The 21,184-nt window shown below is 46.5% G+C and overlaps 1 protein-coding gene across 13 annotated transcripts in view; it reads left to right on the plus strand.

Annotated features, from left to right (window-relative positions):
• LOC118930278 (TBC1 domain family member 14) overlaps window positions 1–21,184 on the plus strand; it is a 220,129-nt gene that overhangs the window by 185,643 nt on the left and 13,302 nt on the right. For 11 of the 13 annotated variants that reach the window (XM_036921362.2, XM_057501982.1, XM_057501985.1 and 8 more), the window contains 8 exons: window positions 552–634; window positions 1,853–1,970; window positions 3,925–4,031; window positions 8,567–8,647; window positions 9,509–9,603; window positions 12,394–12,465; window positions 13,175–13,303; window positions 17,190–17,299. In XM_036921362.2, coding sequence (XP_036777257.2) covers window positions 552–634; window positions 1,853–1,970; window positions 3,925–4,031; window positions 8,567–8,647; window positions 9,509–9,603; window positions 12,394–12,465; window positions 13,175–13,303; window positions 17,190–17,299 — 795 coding nt within the window. Of the gene's footprint in view, window positions 1–551; window positions 635–1,852; window positions 1,971–3,924; window positions 4,032–8,566; window positions 8,648–9,508; window positions 9,604–12,393; window positions 12,466–13,174; window positions 13,304–17,189; window positions 17,300–20,392; window positions 20,634–21,184 lie in introns of all 13 variants that reach the window. The other 2 variants (XR_005031980.2, XM_057501984.1) reach the window with 2 other exon arrangements.

Below are 21,184 nucleotides of genomic sequence, written 5' to 3' on the forward strand. Positions count from 1 at the left end.
GCAAATTTACCAGCACATTTCTGAAAAGAGCATGTATTTTATTTTTGTAAACAGAGTTTGAAGTTGCACAGCAAGCTTAGATACTTAGAACTGTGGCATACATTAGTACGCAAAAACAAGACAGATGAACCACAAAGCTAATGTGAAACCTGCCAGGGAGTGCATCATACATATATGTAGTAAAAGTCATCAGGGTGCCCTGCTTTTAAGGATAACTGTTGACCATTATTTGTGTAACGTGGTCAAATCAAAGTTTGTTTGGAGACGGGGGTGAAAAAACACCAAAAGATTAATTATCTCTACTGGAATTAGGGTTGATGTACTTTTCTTTTTTCTCCTAATCTTTATACTTCAAATTTCTTACAATGAGCTTATCTTTTGTAAGAAAATACTTTTAGTTTATGAAAGAGCCGTGTCTTTGTCATCTTAACAAATGTAGTTGTTGGTCTTTGAGTTTCCCATTGTTTTGGTAAATATTACTTCAAGTTTTGTTTCTCAAAGACTTGTATTTGATACTTTTAATGGTGAAAAATCATTTATTTTCTATCAAGAAATCTCCCAGCGAAGCCAGCTGAAGAAGCTCAGAAACACAGACAGCAGTATGAAGAAATGGTGGTTCAGGCCAAAAAACGAGGTAATGGAATTCACACACATTTGGTTATGTAAGGCAGCACAAGATTTTGTGTCTTTCTGGATAGTATCCTTTTACCTTTTAGAGCCCTAGAACCTGAACTTCAGTGAATGCTTCAGTATTTTGAGATTTATAATTTTCCATCCCAAACATATGCTTCTGGTAACTATCCATTCTTGATAATTTTATTCAAAGTGATAATGCTTTGAATTTACACAAGAAAATACGATATAAGATAGAAGTGCTATGTTGGAGAAAGCTCCAGCCCACTACTGATGGCAGGTCTTCATCCCTTTCCAGGCTCAGTTTCCCTTTTTTTCAAGAAGATATGATTGGATTTGATAAAATCTCTTGCAATGCCTAAAAATCCTATGGATCTAGGATGTTTAAAAAGTGTATGTAATAAAAAAATGTGGGCTATTCATACAATGGAATGTTATTCAGCCTTAAAAAGGAAGTCGATTCTGACACCTGCTACAACATGGATAGACCTTGAGGACCTGCTGGGTGAACAAGCCAGTCACAAAAAGACAGATCCTGTGTGATCCCACTTACGCGAGGTCCGCAGAGTTCTCAGAATCACAGAGACAGAAAGGAGAGGGTGGCTGCAGGCAGGGGTGACGAGGGGGCTGGGGTTTAATGGGTGTGGAGTTTCATTTTGGGAAGATGAGAAAGTTCTCGATATGGATGGTGGTGATGGTTGCATAACAATAGGAATATACTTAATGCCACTAATTTGTATGCTTAAAGGGCTAAAATGGTTAATTTTATGTTTTGTGTGTTTTATTACAATAAAAAAATACAAAAAAAAGGTATATGTCAATTCAAATGCATGGTATTTCTCAGCATGGGTCCCTAAGAGTCATGGTGAAGCTGTGAGAAGGGAGGGTAGAGGTTATATGGGGAGGGAGCTTGAGCAGGGGCTCCTGGCAATGTTCTGGGTCTTTCTGGTAATTAGGGTTTTTCTATTTTGTGATAATTAAATTATGTTTTTATTTTTATACCTTTCTGTGTTATACTAACTGGAAGATGGGTAATGCCCAAGAAGGCTAAACTCCATAGGGTGTGAAATGAGTCTTGGGAGGTGAAGTTTCACTACTGCACTTGAGTGCCATTCTCCTGGCGTTATTGCCACATGACTCTTTGAGAAAAATGACCTCGCTGGAAAACGGAGGATCAGTTAACACACGTTTTCTTCTGGTTTTTAATTGTGATTACTAGAGCTGAAAGAAGCCCAGAGGAGGAAAAAGCAGCTGGAAGAAAGATGCAGGTTGGAAGAAAGCATTGGAAATGCCGTCCTTACTTGGAATAACGAGATTTTGCCTAACTGGGAAACAATGTAAGCTATGACATAGTGGGCCCTGCCACAGTGTGAATCATGTCTTTCTAGGGTCTGCAGGTAGCAGCTGTATTAATTGTAGCTCATATCACAACCCTTGATGAAATTACGAACAAAGGTGAGTTGCCTGTGGTCTCTTCTCCCCGTCTTGGCTTAGCCCTCACCACTTCTTGCTGGGATACTGTGTTACCCCCGGTTCATCTTCTCCTCAGCAGCCAGAGGGCTCTTTTAAAGCCCAAGTCTCTGTCACTTTCCTGTGTAAAATCATAGTAACTTCTAGGACTCTCAGTGTAAAATCTGAATTCCTGAGCTTTGTGGACAGGACCTTGTGTGAGGTTGCCTCACCTTTCATCTCCCCTTCACTTGACGGAGCCCTCTCTTCAGGGAGCCTCGGGGCCTCTGTATGTTCTTCTCCCTTGGCCCAGAGCGCTCTTGCCCTGTAACTCCTTCCCCAGCTAACTTCATTCTTTAAAGCTCAGCCTTCCGTGGGGAAAGCTTGCCTGCCCAGGTGATTGTAGAAGTCTCATCCATCTGCCCAAGCATCTGTCATCCTCTGCCCTCTGAGGATGGGGACCTGGACTTCTGTGATGCCAACCCCCCAGTGGCCAGTTCCCAGCAGAGGGTGGCAGCTGCTGTCATCTTTACGTGAGCAGGACTGCTGTAGGTCTTTCTTCTGTGCGTTCAGAGTGGGTAGGGCAGGGTATGGACCACGCACAGAGGCTGGTGGCTCCTTTTGCCCCTCTGCCCCTTCCATCATCAGGAGTGGCTGGTGAGCTCGTATGCATTTCCCTTCTGCTCTTGTCCCTTTCAACGTGATGACGTTGGGGGCCTCACTTCTGGCACTTACCTGGGCATCACTCACTCTCGTGACAGGGCGTCAGAAGGCCCTGTTGAAGATCCCACTGGGAAAACAAGTGATCTCGGGGGCTTTTCTAGGCAGTGTCTTTGATGGGCTGGACATGGTCAGGAAACAGGCGTTTTCTCAAATAGGAGCAGTAACAAGAGGTGAGGTCCTTAGAACCCTGGCCAGTCCATCTGTGTTGCTGGTCCTACTGCGACCGATCCAGCTTCTTCTACCCACACAGCAGCTGCCATTTAACTCATCGACTAGGAACCTGTGTTGGGTGTCTCATGCCAGGTGCCTTGTGCTGTATCCCACTTCAAACAGCCCTTCAGAGGGAGGGTTTCATTGTCTTGATGCTGGGAAGATTCTGGGTCAGAGAGGAGAAGTCACTCGCTCCAGGTTCTACAGGTGAGGGTGGAGTTGGGGTGCGGACCCTGTTTCTGTAGCCCTAGCCTGTGTTGTCTGCACTGGGCTGCACTGAAAAGCACCAGGGGAGTCTCTGGCACCTTAATGTTTGTTCCAGTCTCCTGGCAGTTTGTGGTCATTGTAACCAGCAGGCCTCAACGACTTGTATGGTTCGGAATGTTTTGAGTTAGCAACACTCAGCCTCTCATCACCTGAGTGCTTCACTTGTGTGCAATGGTGCAGCGGCCGACTGCTGTGCCCCTGGGCTCACCTCGCAGGTCCAGGGTCTGCCCTCCGCCTGCAGCCCTTGCAACCACCCCAGGCCCCACTGTCTGCAGCCCCTGTCGTAGGCCAGGTTGTTTCTTGTTGTTGTGCTTTCTGCTCAGAATGTCCTTCCCATCCTTCATCTGCTTAAACTGCTACTGGTCACTCGGAATTCGGCTCCAGAATAGTGCCCTGGGCCCCTCTGGTTGTGTCCCTCCCTGTTTATGCAGTGCCCTGGCACACCTGTCCCTGTCGTGGCCCAGGGAAAGGTAGTTGTTGATCTCCTGTCTCTGGAATGTTGGACTGTAAACTCTCTGAGGTCAGGGGCTGGGGTATATGACTCTGTAGCCCCCACTCCTGGGGTTTGGAGTTAGGCATGAGTAGACAGATGCTTCTTCATTGCGAACGAACTCATAAACTCATGCTTCCATTTTTGTCCAGGTGGTGCTCTAGAAAAGTTCGAGATTTATGGTGGCAGGGAATCCCTCCCAGTGTGAGGGGCAAAGTCTGGAGCTTAGCCATTGGCAACGAGTTGAACATCACGCATGGTGAGTGGCTTGCATGCCCTGTGCCTTTTTCTGTCCCATTTGGCCTGTTGGGAAGAAATGCAACCCTTGCCATGGAGCTGTGGCCTTTGAGAGGCCAGCCTGGCCAGGAGCTCACACACTCACAGTTAAGTGCTTCACACACGGTCATTGTTGCTGTCCTTGAGGTCGGGGAGAGAGTCGGGAGGCTTGGGTTCACTCCCACATGCTGTGGTCACCTGGTGGTTCACAGCACCTTCCTCCTGACCCTTGTTGTCCTCCCTGAGTAGATGGGGTAGCACATAAGGGTCTCAGAGCTGCAGTGGGCTGAGGCATGCCAGGATCTGTAGAAAGCAAGCCTTAATGGGACGTGAAAGAGGAAGAGAAGTGTGTGTCTTTTTCTGGGGAGGCGTCTCATTTGGGGCACTGTTGGCTTCTCGTGGCATTTTTCCCAGGCCGCTTCTGTATAGACTCTGTAGAGGGACGACGTCCTGTGTGAGGCCTGGGGTCCTTAAGGATCCAGCACGTATAGATCTGGAAGGGTCGGTGGGATCTGGGTCCAGCTTTCTTGGGGCATTAGTCTCGCCATCATATAGTTTGCATGTGTTTCTGTTCCACCAGCTGCGTTCACTGGATGCACCACCCACTTGGCCAGCACTCAGCCTGGCCAGGAGCTCACACACTCACAGTTAAGTGCCTAACACACGGTCATTGTTGCTGTTCACTTGTTCTCCCTGTCTGCAGTCCAAGCTGCAGGAGGACGGAGCTCCTTCCTTCTCCTCTGACATGGGTGCGCGGTACATGTTTGTGGAGTTGGTGGGGGACAGTTTTACCCCATTGGAAGTCTTTGAGTATAAAATAGGTTGATTTGTATTTTCTTGGGGTTCTTCTTCTGTTTATTTTGTAGGACCTGCCTCTTACCGCATTACAGTAGCCTTGGCCAGGCGGTGTTCTCCATCTCAAGTGATGTCCGCTGGTTGAGTGGATGGTGACTGGTTTCTGTTTAAAGTGACCTCCTCAAAGCTCCATTTTTGACTGATCCATACCTGCAAAAATTTAGCATCTTTGTATGAGAATATGTATATTACATTTAAATTGTGGAAATAGTTGTTTTTTCTTAAATTTTTTGTTAAGGTATTATTGATATACACTCTTATGAAGGTTAACAAGAAAAAAACATTGTGGTTACTACATTTACCCATATTATCAAGTCCCCACCCATACCCCACTGCAGTCACTGCCCATCAGTGTACAAAAATGCCACAGATGCACTATTTGTCTTCTCTGTGCTACACTGTCTGCCCCATGAACCCTCCACACCATGTGTACTAAACAATACCCCTGAATCCCCTTCTCCCTCCCTCCCCACCCTCCCTCCCCCACCCCTCCCCTTTGGTAACTGCTAGTCCCTTCTTGGAGTCTGTGATTCTGTGGCTGTTTTGTTCCTTCAGTTTTGCTTCGTTGTTATACTCCACAAGTGAGGGAAATCATTTGGCATTTGTCTTTCTCTGCCTGGCTTATTTCACTGAGCATAATATCCTCCAGCTCTATCCATGTTGTTGCAAATGGTAGGATTTGTTTCTTTCTTATGGCTGAATAATATTCCATTGTGTATATGTACCACCTCTTCTTTATCCATTCATCTACTGATGGACACTTAGGTTGCTTCCATATCTTGGCTATTGTTTTTGTGCTGCAATAAACATAGGGGTGCATATGTCTTTTCGAATCTGAGAAGTTGTATTCTTTGGGTAAATTCCAAGGAGTGGGATTCCTGGGTCAAATGGTATTTCTAGTTTTAGTTTTTTGAGGAACCTCCATATTGCTTTCCACAATGGTTGAACTAGCTTACATTCCCACCAGAAGTGTAGGAGGGTTCCCCTTTCTCCACATCCTCACCAACATTTGTTGTTCTTAGTCTTTTCGATGCTGGCCATCCTTACTGGTGTGAGGTGATACCTCATTGTGGTTTTAATTTGCATTTCTCTGATGATTAGTGATGTGGAGCATCTTTTCATGTGTCTGTTTGCCATCTGAATTTCTTCTTTGGAGAAGTGTCTCTTCATATCCTCCGCCCATTTTTTTAATCGGGTTATTTGCTTTTTGGGTGTTGAGACATAAGAGTTGTTTATATACTTTGGATGTTAACCCCTTGTCAGATATGTCATTTACAAATATATTCTCCCACACTGTAGGATGCCTTTTTGTTCTTTTGATGGTGTACTTTGCCGTACAGAAGCTTTTTACTTTGATGTAGTCCCATGTGTTCATTTTTGCTTTTGTTTCCCTTGCTCGAATGCGTACAGGAAGAAGTTGTTCATGTCTGTATTCAGGAGATTTTTGCCTACGTTGTCTTCTAAGAGTTTTACGGTTTCATGACTTACATTCAGGTCTTTGATCCATTTCGAGTTTACTGGAAATAGTTTTTTAAAAGCTTCCTTAGAAGTAGAGGCTTGGAGAAATTGCTGAGTGATTGTCTCTTGAAAATTTTCTAAATTCAGCGACTCTGTCCTAGCCAATTGAATGTAATGCGGAGTATTTGTGCATGTTTAATTGTTGGTTCTCCTTGATGCCTGGGTTGATTTTACTTAAATTAAAATCTTCTGTGGACCATATCATAGTTGACTGGGCTAAATAGCTAATCAACTGCATGTCTTGAAAGTTTGACTAAATCCTGATTCTGCATCATTTTATTTAAATTGTGTCTTTCTTGTTTGATTAGCTGTCTAATGCCAATTGCTCCCCTAGAACTGGTACTCAGGAAGCTGGGGCTTTACCTTCATACTGTACACTCTCACCTGTGCCCAGCACAGCTCTCTACACATGGAAGGCCTCAGGAAGTATTTGTTGAATGAATGAATGAATGCCACCATATCAGGTCCTACTTAGTCTCAGTTTTACTGCCCAGTCAGGCCAGTACAAGAATGTAAGTGATCATAAATTCCAGTTGTTGAGGCCCGGCGTTGTTTCAGATTCTTTACTTACATATTGTAAACACTGCTAACAGTCCTGAGGGGCAGGTATTTTACCTTTGGGCAAATTGAGTCTCCTGAAAAGGTTAGGGACTGTGCCTCAGACCCTGCTGAGTGGAGGAGCCAGGATTCTAATCTTAGCCGTGGCTGACTCTGACACCTGTGTTCCGATTTGGGAAGCTTGAGAGTTTTGCTCTTCATTGTTGTGCAATTAGAAACTTACTGAAAGTCAACCTGATAGTCCCACGAAAACTTCACTCTTAGGGAAGTCAGCCATGTACTTTGAAACTGGGTCTGAGAAGAAGGTGTATTTGCTGTCTCGCTCCCCCACTGTGAACACACCAGTAAAGCCACGGATGTATTTTCGGAACTCTGACCCGTTTTACCACAAGGCTGCCAGCATCTTTGCCTTAACTGTCAAATACTTCATTTGGGAAGTGGTTCCAGGGGTTGGGGCCACACAGTTGTTTTCCTCCATCTCCTGCTTAAATGATCAAAGCTAAGCCTGCCTCCTGGAACCTGAAAGCAGGTTCCCTAGACCCTCTAGTCTAATGATAATATGAAGTTGTGTTTTCTAACTGCACCCTCTTCTGCCCTGGCAGAAATGTAGGTTATAAGTCAGATCCATCCCAAGGCTAGAGAAGGGTCATTACTCAAGATTTTACTTGTTGGGGCACAATGATGTTACTAGAATTTAGCTTTTAATGAAATATCACGCATGCATGCACTGTCCAAAAGGCAGATGTGTTCTGCTTTATCTTCCAAAAGTAATAATGGAAAAAATGAAGCAGTGAAAATTCTCTGGGTAGGTATAATTAAAAGCCCCAGCGGTTGACAGAGACCCTTAGTGATCCAGGATGTTTGATGACCAGGAAGGGGGGCAGCAGCCACCTAGGAGGTCCCTGGGGAGGCCATCTTCAAGTTTGTTTGTTCAGGAGAATGGGGTGTGGATATTCCCATGGAGGGCTGTGCATAACAGTAACATTTGTGAGCATGAGTTACTGTTTTACTATTACCAAATTCCCCACAGAGAAAAATTACTGAAAAATGTCCTAAGTGTGAATGAGATTCAGAGACTGTCTTGTGGGAAGCCTGCCTTGACAGTTCTCTGCCAGCAGGAATCTTTATTCTTTGAAACATCTGCCTGTTTTGCTTGCACCCCTACCCCACTTGCAGGCAGAAAAATAAGGCAGACTGGGCAGCTTGTCTTTATTGGAAACCAGGTGAATTTTCTGCTGGTCTCTCCATTCACTGATTGAATGGCTGTGTCAGCCCTGGTGCTCTGGGTTCACGGGCTCACCCACCAGGAGCTCAGTCTAGCAGAGGCGTAGACTCATAAACCAGAACAAAATAGCTTAAAGGATGGGTTGTGTAAATACCAGGCCTGGTGGTTTTTGTGTATTGTTTCACTGTTTATAGACAATAGAAGTACCTTCAGGTCAGGTTGAGAGGCATTGTTTACATAGCCTTAGTAAGTGTGCAGTCTGTAGTTGAACTTTGAATATTCATAGGAGGCAGTGGGGTATTCTGTGGCTTTGGAGGAAACATGTATATGCACGTGATACTCACCCCAGGCTTTTCTTCCAGAGCTCTATGACATCTGTCTTGCCCGAGCCAAGGAGAGGTGGCGGTCTTTCAGCACAGGAGGCTCTGAAGTGGAGAATGAAGGTATGTATGATGCTAAAACTGGTGGGCTACTTTGGCCAATTATGTATCTCATTATCTGTTATGTAAATTTATAAAAAATGGGAAAAGATATTTTTTTAGAGCAAGCAAGTTTAAGAAAAAAACTTAAGAGAATATACCAGTTCCTGAGAGGTGCTGTGTCCTAACGTGCAGAAGGGGCAGTCATAACCAGTATCATTTCCTTATTTTACTTTTCACATGATTTCCAGTAGCTTGGCTCCCAGGATCCCTGAGTGTTGGAGGAGCATCAGAACTACTAACAAAGAGGCAGGGACATTGCGTATTTGCTCCGGCACAATCTTTCAAGCTTTTAGAACTCCTGTAGAACTCAAGTTGGCCAAGGTGTATCTCTTTTGCTGATCTTTCTTTTTTACTGTCCAGGTGGTATTAGAATTAGAAAAAATATGAGATCAGTTATTCATATGTTGTTAGAAATGGTACATGTGAGCGTTATGCTGCGATAATGCGTGTGTCATCTAAGTTTGCACCAGTGATTTTTAGATCAAACAAGGGAATTCCTTTGTGTAGATTCCCTTCTCCTCGCTTTTTCTGGCTGTTGTTGAGGAAAGGGAATATCAGATTAGATTTTGTTTCAGACTCCAGAAAATATCTAATGATGATCTAGGATTAGATGGGAGTTTTCCTTTTAAAGTCAGAAACCCTACAAGCTGCTACAGACTGTGTAGGTTCTAATTAGTCCCACGTTGGTTCCAGTTGTAATTAGGCCCATGTAGAACTTGGGAGGAACTTCTTTTCCTTGTTTCATTCTTACACAATGTCAAAACCTGGTAATTACTTCCCACCCCTGCCTCTGAAAGGTCTTGACTCTGAATCTTTTGATAGATGCCGGTTTTTCAGCAGCAGACAGAGAAGCCAGCCTGGAGCTTATTAAACTGGACATTTCTAGAACGTTTCCTAATCTCTGCATTTTCCAGCAAGTAGGTGGTGGTGATTTTTTGTTTTCCGTATGTTTTGTCTAAAATTCATAGATGCTAAACTGCATATATTGGTAATCAAGTTTGAAGTGTATTAGGGCCTTTTGGCGGGTGTGGGGAGGGTGGGTGTTATGTCAATACATTGAGACTTTAAAAAATAAGAGGGGGGGCAACTAACCGTCTCTAACAAATGTTTATCAGGGCTGTATGTCTGCGTTTAAAGGCAGCCGTGGTCTCCTTTTGAAATGTGTGTATTGGAATCTGCTGTCTGGCTGGCACAGGAAGGGTCCTGTTTGCCGCTCCTTCTGCCCAAGCTTTCCTAGACGCTGCTTCTGTTTTGGGGAAGACACACAGCGGCGCCCCCTCAGAGGTGGTCTTAGAGCGCTCGAGCCTGGTGGAGAAAGGGGAAACCTTGACAGCCTTTGGCTGTGGGGTTGGGGCTTCTGGAGACCAGGGGAATGGGGACCTCACAGGGTGCAGATATCAGCGATGGGGGGCAGGGTGGAATATTCTCTGTTGGGTGGCAGTAAAGAGAAAAGCAGGGTTTTCCCATGGACTTCTGAATCAGTGCCGGCAGGCAGGACTCAGGGCTGCCAGTATTGGGGTCATCCAAGCAGAGATGTTTGAAGACCTCCTCTTCTTGTAGCGCACAGACATTCACCCAGCAGTCTTGTCAGGCCCCTTCCTTATCCCATCTATGGTGGTTATTGCCACTTCCGCTTCTGAAGCATCTCGGACTGCCCCACCTCCGTCCCGCACCCTTACCCACATGAGGTCCCCATTGTTTGTGCATCGCTGTGCCAGCCTCTGCACGCCCTCCCACCTCCTCTACCTCCATGTGCTCACCCCATTGCCTCCAGAATGGCCTCTGAACCCTCAGTCTGATCGTGCCATGCCTGTGCTCCAGCATTGTGCCTTGTGCACCCTGGTAACCAGTGAAGGGTAGTAGGATAAGTTAGAACAAATCAGTTAAGTGGTCACCCAGAATAAGCCAGGCACAGAGACAGAACGGTTAGACACTTGGGCTCTGCAGAAGCACGCGTGTGCCCTAGCCCGGGGAGCCACAGTCTGCCCTCCTGGTAGCATGGCGTGGGCAGAGGCAGGGAGAGGGGGCCACGAATAGTATCCTTGAGGAAGAGGCTCTCAGGTTGCTCTTGGAAGAGGTCTGCATGACAGACCAGAGAATGGGACAGACATTCCAAGCAGAAGGAGGTCTAGCAGCTGATGGTTCAGGGGCTCCCCAGTTCCGTTTGGGAGAGAAAACCTCGCTGAAGGGATGAACAGAGAGGACAGAGTCTGGTTCTGGGGACCCTGCTTGTTAACTACTGGCTACTTTGAGCCGGGAGGCAGCTGCAGCAGGCCCTGCTCTGGAGGAGGGCAGGTGTAAGGGCAGAGCACACAGCAAAGCCAGAAGGAGGGGGAGCGGAGACCCAGAATGGTTTCCAGGGAGCATCTGGGGACTCAGCCTCCCTGCTGGCTTGGGTGCAGAAGGATGTGTTGTAGGGTCTCTTTTGCAGGGGTTGGGGATGGATGGCAGAGGAGTTGGCATTTCTCTTTCCCTCTGGGTTCCTTTGGGTGTGTCTCCCTGTCAGTCGTTCCCAAAGTTGCAGACCTCATAAGTGGGTGACAGGAAACAACCAAGGGCAGAGGCAGGGGAGAGCGTGGGGGAGCTGTGACTGTCTCCGCCAGTCAGGGCATTTAAAATAGGGAGCTGCCATCTACTGGCACCATCTTTTCCTCAGAAGACATCTTGCCCATAGAAGGACAAAATCATGGTGAGGGAAGATCTCTTCAGTTGCAAACATTCAGCTGTAAGAAAAGTTCAGGTAGAGCGCTTGCTTTTCTCAGCTTGGACCAGGTACCGCTTGGTGACAGCCAACACTGCTGTGCAGGTGGCCTCCGGTGTGCCTCAGAGGGCCTGCCCTGCACCCCCTCACCCTCCAGCCCTGGGTGTCCTCTGCTTCACCCTTCTTCTGTCCTTCTTTGATTTGGAAATGCCTCTTCTCTTACTTAACATTTTTAATTTGTCAGAACATGGTGGTTTGGGCCATGGCATTCTTTTGTAAGCCACATGTGGTCACCGGTGGAGTGACTTCCTAGTCACACACCATGTACACTTTCTATTCCTTTTGAAACTGTGGCCGCCTGATAAATGTGGACAGTAAGGGCTTCGTTGGGCCTGAGCCTGACCTTTCACAAGTGTCCTCAGACCTGCCAACATTGGTGTGCCACACCTCTGTGCTTTCTTCTGTGCTCAATAGAAAAAAGAAATTCTGGTGCAAATTTTGGCTAGATGGGAGAACTGGGAGGATGTTTGGAATAAAGTGGTAGCAATTAGGACTTCAGACTTTATATTTCCTAACCTGCCATACCAGAGCACAGAAAGGAGCAGACGGTGACAGGCAGGGTGGAGGGGCTTACCTGGGAGGTTGGGTCCCAGGGACAGCACTGCCTGCTCTGAAGAACGCTCGGTACCTGGCTTTCCTACTGGGCTCTGGAAGGCAGCTACAGCAGGAGCCCAGCTCGGGGTCTTTTCCTCGTGAGGCGCTTGTGCCTGAGCTCTACCAGCTTCTTTCACAGCAGCTTTGAAGACCGAGCTGCCGGCTGTCTTGTTAGCCGGATTGGTAGTTCATTTGTTCTCTGACGTAGTGGGAGCAGAGCTGCCGGCACAGCACTTGGCGACTAGCTGCTCTGCTGTGACCAGCAGGTGTGAGTCGCAACAGCAGCGCCGGGTGTTCCTTGGCACTAACACGCCTCATGCCTGTGTTGTTTTTGGTGTGTCGGTCCTTTCAGGGCGGCCCGTACCATGACATGTTGCACAGTATTTTGGGCGCTTACACTTGTTACCGACCGGACGTGGGCTATGTAAGTGCACTTTTTCAGTATCTTATGATGTTATCACCTGAAGAGAAAGTCAGAATATTGCCCAGCACAGCTTAGCTTCAGACGTCCGGTTGAATGCCTTCCTGCATTTGTTGAGTATGAAAGTCTTGTGGCAAATGAGTTGCCTCAGTTTCCTTGAAAAGAAACTGATCAGACATGGCTGCTCTGAGGCTTTAATCATATTTTAATCAGATTAGGTTTTCATTTTCTGCTTGTAATTTTTTTTTTCAGCATTAAAATAGCCTTTAATAATGTTCCTCATGTAACTGTAGATTAATGATACAAAAAAAAAATAGCCTTTAGCAGTAACCATTTAAAAAGCTACGCTGCTGATGTTTCTGCGGCTTAGCAGATGTGTGTGTGCATGGTTTTAGATCTAACACATTAAGTTAGTCATATATTTCTATGGCACCAGGAAGTTATACATTCTGGAGGGCAGCGTTTTAAATGCCGAATTTGTAAGGAGGGGTTGGTTTAGGGTTTCTACGTGGGCAGAGCAGGGACTGTTGGAGCTCAGACTAGGCGGCTGGTGCGGCAGTTCTGAGTCAGGACAGGTCAGAAACCGTGAGGCTGTCCGTTCAGCTTGTGGTGGCGGTGGGTGGTAGCCGGGTGGGCCCCTCTGGCCAGTGGAGGAGCTGCTCTGCCTGTGGTGGTGACTGTCAGTTTGATACCCTTTCTCTCCCTCCCTCAGGTTCAAGGCATGTCCTTCATAGCAGCAGTGTTGATCTTGAACTTAGATACTGCCGATGCCTTCATTGCTTTTTCTAATCTCTTGAATAAACCCTGTCAGATGGCGTTTTTCCGAGTGGACCATGGCCTTGTGAGTATCCCGGTGTGCGCCTTGGGTACTTTGTCTTCACACAGCAGGAGTTGGCTAATCATCTATCTTTTCAGGGGAAAGAAGTATACATTTTTCCTCTACGGAGAGAGATTTAGAATAGGAAGCACTATGTAAGGTGGAGGATTATTTGGGCATTATGTTGGAGTTTTAAACACACGTGGTTAATCACTGTATGTATGCATTTCTTAGTGCATTCTTTCAGAAAGTAGTGCTGAAAATGTATTCTTTAAGTGAAGGAGGAAGGGTGGCTCCTGCACAGACAGACATACTTGATGTCAAAGCCAGAAGCTCAAGAGCAGTCTCCACATTTGGGTCGAGCAGAGAGAACATGACAGCACTGAACTCTGTGGCTGCTCATTGCCATGTGGGGGCCCTGCTTCATGCAGTGTGCTCATACGTGGGAGGTGTGTGTAAGACCAGCTCCTGCACTGGGCAGAGGCAGCAGTGTGTCACTGCGCTGCTGCGAACACCGAGCGAGTGAACACCAACAGTAGTTGCCTCGGGGAGGCCCCTCACATGCCCCCGGAGGGGGTCCTCTGCTTGACACTGATGAGGAAACGAGGCTCAGAAACGACATGAACCGTCGAGGCATACAGCTTGTAAGTAGAAGAGCTAAGATCTGGACTCATTCGGCTTTGTAAGCCTGCGTTGCTTCTGTGGCTCAGAAGAAAAGTCATCAAGTTAACAAGTCCATCAGCTTTTCAGTTGGCAGTGTCTGCATTTGCTGATGATTTGCGGTAATCATCACTAGTACTTCAAGACCAAAATGATCTAGTAGTTTAGATCAGCTAGGGAGTATTTCTTCCTCAGGCAATACGTCCATTAAAAAAAATGAAAGTATTTAAAAACTGCTTCTAAAGTGGTGTAAGGGGAAGTGTAAGTTGGCAGAGTCCTTTTGGGAGACAGTCTGGTGTTAAGTAGCAGTGAGTGGCATTGATGATTCTACTCGTAAGAACTGATTCTGAGAAAGTCACAAGTGTGCACAAAGCATTACGCACACAGCCGGCTCTCATGTAATTACGTATTCTGTGCAGTGATTTGAAATTACTGTTCATTGTGAAAGTGGAAACATAAAGTGGGGTTCAGGGGAATGCACCATGGTCACTTAAAATCTGGTAACGAATGCAGTGTGATGCTGATGTTTGCAAAGAACCAAACTGTCGAGTAGAAGTGCTGAAGATAAAATGCTAGTTTTTTCAAAAGGTATCTGAAATTAAACATACACCATAATAGCTACCATATTTAGCAATAAAAGGAAATGTACCACAACATTGATAGTGTTTATGGATGACCTTTGTTTTTGTTCTAAGTTTTCTGCAGTGAGCATTTACAAATACTACAGTTATTGGTACATTCCAATATGACTGGATACAATTGATTTTAGGTCTCTTTTCAGGATGTCTGAAACAATGAAATCTATGTGAAAACTCTCGCTCATATTGACTTTCTCTCCAAACTGGTTTTGTACCATAATTTTTGTTTTGGCATTATCCTCGTTTTAACCTCAGAAAACCATAAATGTCGAACATTTGCATTCACTCTGATGATCAGGACTAGATTTCAGAAGAGCGTATCTCAGAAATAGAGGAGACTTCTGGTTCTTTCCTAGGATGAAAATGTCGTTTTGTATCACAAGAAATTCTCCCTAAATATTTTCCTAAGAGGTAACACTCTTTATTCAACCATGTGAATGCTAAACATTGATTGTTCAATAATGTGACTTCCAAATCTATAATCCTTTCCTGAATTCATTGTTGTTTATTCTTATTGAAACATAATCATATTTTTTGAAAGTTGGAGGCTTAATTAGCAACAATAGGAAGTGTTACAATGCTGCTTTGCTCTATCAGTTTCATTAAAACAATAGGAGGGCCAGGTGGATGGGAAGGTGAAGAGAAGGACAATTAACATGTGTTTAGATAGATGAAAGATATTTTTTAAACCTCACAAAATCTCTAGGTGTTTCAATTTTCTAAGTATTTCACAGTGGTGGCATCAAATTCAAGGTTACTTACTAGATTTTAAGATACCTATGATTGAAATCCAAATCTCTCTTCCTCCAGAGTCCACATTGTCTTCACATTGCCAAAAACCAAGTCAGGACAATTGGAAATCCATCCCAGGTCTGGGATCCTACATTTGGTCCCTGTTCCCATGGTTATTAAACACAATAGAGATCCTTGTACACTTATTTTTCATAAGACTTAGGTAATAACATTCATTTTCCCTACATAATATGCAACCTATATCTGTGAATTTTTAAGATACTTAAATTAGAAATCTAAACCCTTTCTGGATTCTTCCTTAAGCATCTCTGTTTCACTGTTTTATGGGATTAGCTTGAAGCACTCGTTGAAAACGGCATGATTGAAGTTACATGGTAAAGGAAACTTTCAAATGATCAGGGTTGGGGGAGGCAGAGAAGGAGAAAAATTTTTCTGCCAACATCATAAGGACTCTTTGAAAAATCTTTGACTATTAACTAAATAATAAGATTAGACTCATGTCAAACTTCAAAGCTCCTTCCTAACCACCTATTTTAAAAGGCTTTTCTCTGGAAATAAAATAGTTTCCCTTCTTCTTCACAGCACAATGAGAAATACATTTGTTCATTTACAATGTTTTTTTTGCTTTAGCATAAAATTCTTTGTGTTTATATGAGAGTATGGGTTCTTCTTGTGACCTTCCTTGTCGATGATTTTTCAAGGTAATAAAAATATGTGTAAACATTAAAAAAAAATACTACAGTTATTGGGAAAAAATCTTTATATGTAATAAAATTACTTACATCTAAATACCTCCTAATTTTGAAGACCCCAGCTTCCTCTGTCGAAGTGTGATAAAAACTGTATTTCAGAATTTTAGCTTATATTTTTAAGGAAAAATCATAGAGTCATAATGTTGTCTGGGCCCTTCTTTGCTGCAGGGTTGACGCTGGGGCGGGTGGCTGCAGAGGGGCTGTCCTGTGCCCTGGAGGGTGTGCAGCAGCCTTCCTGGCCTCTCTCCCGGCTGGTCGGGACAGCCAGAAGCACCTGCAGATGTGGCCAGATGCCTAGGGGCAGCTGCCCCACCCCAACCCCCACCCCTCTGTCGGGAACCGGTGGTTTAACTACATCCTCCACACACATGAGCAGACCACGTCTGGAGTTGCCGTCTGCCCACAGGCTCCCTGCCTGTCAGCGGAGGAGCAGAGCCAGGCCACCTCTCAGATGCATGTCGGTCCTCATCTAGTGGTAGCCGTCGCTCTGTTCCAGCACCACTGGCCTGCTCTGGGCAGTTTGTTCTGAGAACCCTGTAAGAAGTTGAAAAGAATGTGCCAGTAAACTACAGGCTACGACTGCCTCCTCTTCTTTAGTGTTTCTCCCTGCCTGTCCTTGGGCTGTATTTGTCAGCTGGACCGGTGTTGTCTGCGCCCAGGACATCAGTGTTTCATTCCCCCTGGAAGTGCTCCAGGGTGGGAGTGAAGCATTTTATGCAGTCAGTCCGTTCCTGGTTCTTAGAAAAGAATGAGCCTGTAAACACCTAGCCTTTGGAGGGCCGGGCTTGGATTCACGCCCCAGCCTCGCAGCATACTGATGGTGAGCCTTAGTCAGCAAGGCCTGTGATGGCTCTGGGTCTCAGTTCTCTCGTCTATGAATCGAAAATAATGAGATGTGGCTAGGGATGCTGTTACAGAGATTGTAGATTGTGCTTATTTAGAAATTGCCTGCGTACTGCCTAGTGACTAGTTGCCAATCAGAACTTGTTAGCAATTACATAAGAGTAATCATTAGGGCCTAAAGGTATAGGTATAGTGACTTATTTTATAGATTGGAAATATGTATTGATAAGTAGTTTACTAGTTTATTTCACATTGTCTCCCCAGATGTTGACTTATTTTGCTGCATTTGAGGTATTTTTTGAAGAAAATTTGCCGAAATTATTTGCTCATTTCAAGAAGAACAACCTAACTCCAGACATCTACCTAATTGACTGGTAAGAGTGCATTTTTTATGTGTTTTCTCATCTCCTGGCCCCTGTCTTTCGCTGTCCTCACTGCCAGCTGCTTTCAGGGCTCACCTGAGCTCCCACATCCTGCCGTGCAGCCCTCCCTTCTGCCCTGCACCAGGGTTGCCCTTGGTTCTCCAGGCTCCTGCACTGCTGGTCATCGCTTAGCACTGCCAGCTCTTTTCTGGTACTATTTATGACCCTCTAACTGGTCCTTCTGAATTCCCTCAAGAGGAGAAATGGTGTCTTGGACCTGTTTGTCTGCAAAGTGCTACTTATCCATTCATTAAACAAGATGTCACTGAGCACCAGGCCTGTGCCAGGTTGTCTGCTAGGATCTAGAGTTAGGCGGGGAACAAGACACACATCTTCCTCTCTGGAGTGCCTGTCTAGAGGGAGACGTGTCCATGGATGGCTGTACAGCATGTGTTAAGTGTCTCTGAAGGAAGGGTTTTGGGACAAGGCCCTGGACACAGGCCTAGGAGTCAGAGAACAGAGAGGTTTTACATGAGCTTGAGCCAAGGCTTGATGTGAGCCTGTGGTGCTCCAGAATTAGCAGGGCCGCAGCAGTCGGGGTGGGCTGATGCTGGAGCCTAAAGCGAAGAGTGGCGGGTGGGAGGCTGGGCCGTGGTGGGTCTCAGATGCCGAGCTGAGGAGCCTGGGCAGGATCACACAGGCCAGAGGGAGAGGCTGAAGGCTGTGCCCAGCTTGGCGCGGAGGTGGAGTGTGTCCAGAAATGAGTTTTAGGAGGTGGGGGAGCCTGAAGGCAGAGACAAATCAAGGAAGACAAAGACTAGGGCTTAAACTGAGGCCCCAGAGGTAGTGGAGAGTGGGGGGTGGAGGGAAGCTCTGAGGCCCAGTGAAGGTCTTAAATGCTTGTGTAGGAGCAGGCAGAGGGTAGTGGGCTACTGACCAGGGCGCACCTGGTGTGGGCATGGCTGGTACCACCAGCTGCCATCAGAAACGGGGGCCAACGGCAGGGTGGTTAATGGATCTGGCTTTTGACATGGCTGTTTTGAGGTCCCTGCTGACATCCCAGTGGACAGATAGGAGGTTGCAGAGTCCAGCCAAGTCTTCGCACACAGGTGGTGTGGTCGCCTGAGGGGAGGGAGGGATGTCCCCCCGGAGAGTCTGGGGGCTTGGGAGACCGGGCAAGAAGGCCGGCGGCAGGCCGGTGGAGCCGAGTGAGCGACGTCTCAGTTCACTGTGCTTGGAAAAGTGTGGTCCTGGGATCCTGCAGCCCTGGCCTAAGCCCCAGCCTCTCCCCTTGTCTCATGGCCTTGGCGAGGGCCGTCAGCTCTCTCAGGTCGTTTCCTCAAACATGAAACACGATGTCCCACCTCGCAGGGCCTCACAAGGTGATTGCCCAGCAGCCCCCACCCCATCCCCCCACCTGCAACTTGCAGAAGGGGCCCTGCAGAAGGGAAGACGGCACTCCGCCAGAAAGGTGGCTCGGGCGTCCACAATCTCTTGTGTAGTGAATCTAAAACTGCTGGGAACAGATAGCTGGTTTGGTGGGGTTTTTTTGCTCTCTTTCTTCAGAAGGCAAAAGCCTTCTAGAAGGTAAGATCCAAATAACGTCTGACGTGAGGCTTGATCTCGTGAATAAAGCAGACTTGTTTGCACCCTTGGTGATGAGCCTTTGGGATTTTTGGCATTTGTTTCTGTCCTAAATCCAGAAATTGTTCTGACTCTGCTAAATTCCTAGAATTTTTGGGAACGAGGGTTTTAGAGATGAGAGCCAGAAGATGAAACCAGAAGTCCTGGTGTGACTGTGGAAAGTAAGCATCAGGCTGTGAGGGGACCACTGGCGGGGCTGCTTGGCTGGCCTGCCTGGCAGTGCTGGGTGGACGAACTTGGGGCCCAGCTCAGAAGGCACCCATATGTGACAAGTGATGATCTCCCCACGCTGTGACCACTCTTAAGTCTTGCATAGGCTGCCCTTTGCACCCGCCTTGGTATGCCCATGCTGTGAATTTGACTGTGAATGCTGACCTCACAGATTCCCAGGCCTGGAGCTTGTGACCGCCGTGGGGTGGGGTTGGGGTGAGTGTCTTAGGAGAGGCTCAGGTGACACCAGAGTCTTCAGTTTCTGCCTTACCTACTTAGGCCCCAAGTTCAATTCTTAGGATTCCAGGCTAAAAATGAAGTCTCAAAACACTGTTCTGAAACAGTGTCTTTCAAAAACGTTTTTCACCCTGACTTGCAAAAGGAAATGAGTTGTATTTTGTGGACCCAGTGTGTGACCATGTGCGCAAAACTTCTGTGTATACATGACTGACACATATTTCATGAAATAATACGTATAGTCCTTACTATACGTAGAGCTTCTGAGATTGAAAGTGCTGGTGATAATCTACTCTGGGTTATTCACACCCTTGGTTGGGTGCTAGCAATTAGGTAAAAGGTCAGCCAGAAGCAAGGTGGGCAGTGGGGAGGAAGCACAGGGAAAGGACAGGTTTGCTTAGGACCTTCCCTGGAAGCTGGCGTTTCAGGGACGCTGACTGCTTTGTTTTGTCTCCACGGTGTCTGGAGTAGGTGCACAGTATGTCATAGCACAAAGGCACCCACCAGGGCCCCTTACCCAATATCACACCCGTAGTGAGTGGTCCAGACCTGTAGTGGTCTGACTCCACAGCCTTTGCTTTCTGTGCTACATCAAACAACCTTCCCTGAAGTCACAGCCACACCCTCAGCAGCTGGGCCTGCCTCCAAACTGCACGTGCGTGATGGATCTGCACTGTGTGTGTGGTCTGCAAAACGGTGAATTCCAGGGTCCTGGTAACTAGCTGCCTGAGCAGCAAAGCCTTTGCTCCTACTCCATGTCAGAGGCGTGAGGGGCCCCTGGGGTTGGGCTGGCTAAGTGTCCTGCGTAAGCTGTGTGGCACTCCAGTCATGACAAAATCCCCTTCCCTGCCATGCTCTCCGCCATCAGAGGCCAGATGGGAAGCGTTCCTTTTGTTCCCAGAACAGTTTCTCTTCCCCGTGGATTATCACATTGCAGCTTTATAGAACATTGCCCAGCACAGTTTGGGAGTTACTCTTCCAGAATACTCTTCTCTCTCCCCTCCACCCTGATAGTTTATGCTTCCCTCTGCAGTGCTGACCTGCTCTGAGGATATCATCTGTTCCTTGCTGTCCTATAAGAGGCCAAGCCCCATCAGTCTCCTCTCTGTCTCTAGTGCCTGGTCCTGTGTGTGGATCAGAGTCCTAGATCAGGAAATGCATCTTTTTCAAGGAGCCCCTTCCTGGGTTTAAAATGCACAGAATCCACCTGAGGCCCACTCGGTGCTTGCCACTTCTCTGGGGACTTATGGATGAGGTCTGCTCAGTGGGTTATGGAGAATTAGACTTACTTAGCTGTTGACATTGCCTTCCTGCAAGGGCTTTTATTTAGTGTGGCTTATCACTTTTCTCTGCTCCCACGGAGATGTGAAGGTCAGAATATGGTCTCACCAGCTATGTCTGTCTCCCTACAGTTTTGAGTGTTCAGATAGTCTAGTATCCACATTTTGTGAGAGGACTGACATGTGGTCATTTAACTTAACAAAATATGCCCCATTGCTGTCAAATGGCAGAATTACTTAGAGGTGTGAGTGGGTTTTATAATAGATAATCTTGAATTAATAAGAGAAGCAGTGTATTCTGTGTCATTATTAATGTTTCTTGAAATGGTGTTTATTGATCCTTGGAGGTCCTGTCATTACACCGACTCCCTACCTGACAGGAATGGTTCAAGGTGAAGCTACTGTGGGAACTTTGCAGTTTCCAGTGCACCTTGCACACGTTTCATTTACAGCTTTTACCTGTTGGGTTACAAGTGTGCCTAGGAACTCCTCAGGAGCAGGCATGGTTTTGCTGAGCTCCCAAGCA

This window comes from Manis pentadactyla, chromosome 5, assembly GCF_030020395.1.
Source record: "Manis pentadactyla isolate mManPen7 chromosome 5, mManPen7.hap1, whole genome shotgun sequence".
Lineage (NCBI taxonomy): Eukaryota > Metazoa > Chordata > Mammalia > Pholidota > Manidae > Manis > Manis pentadactyla.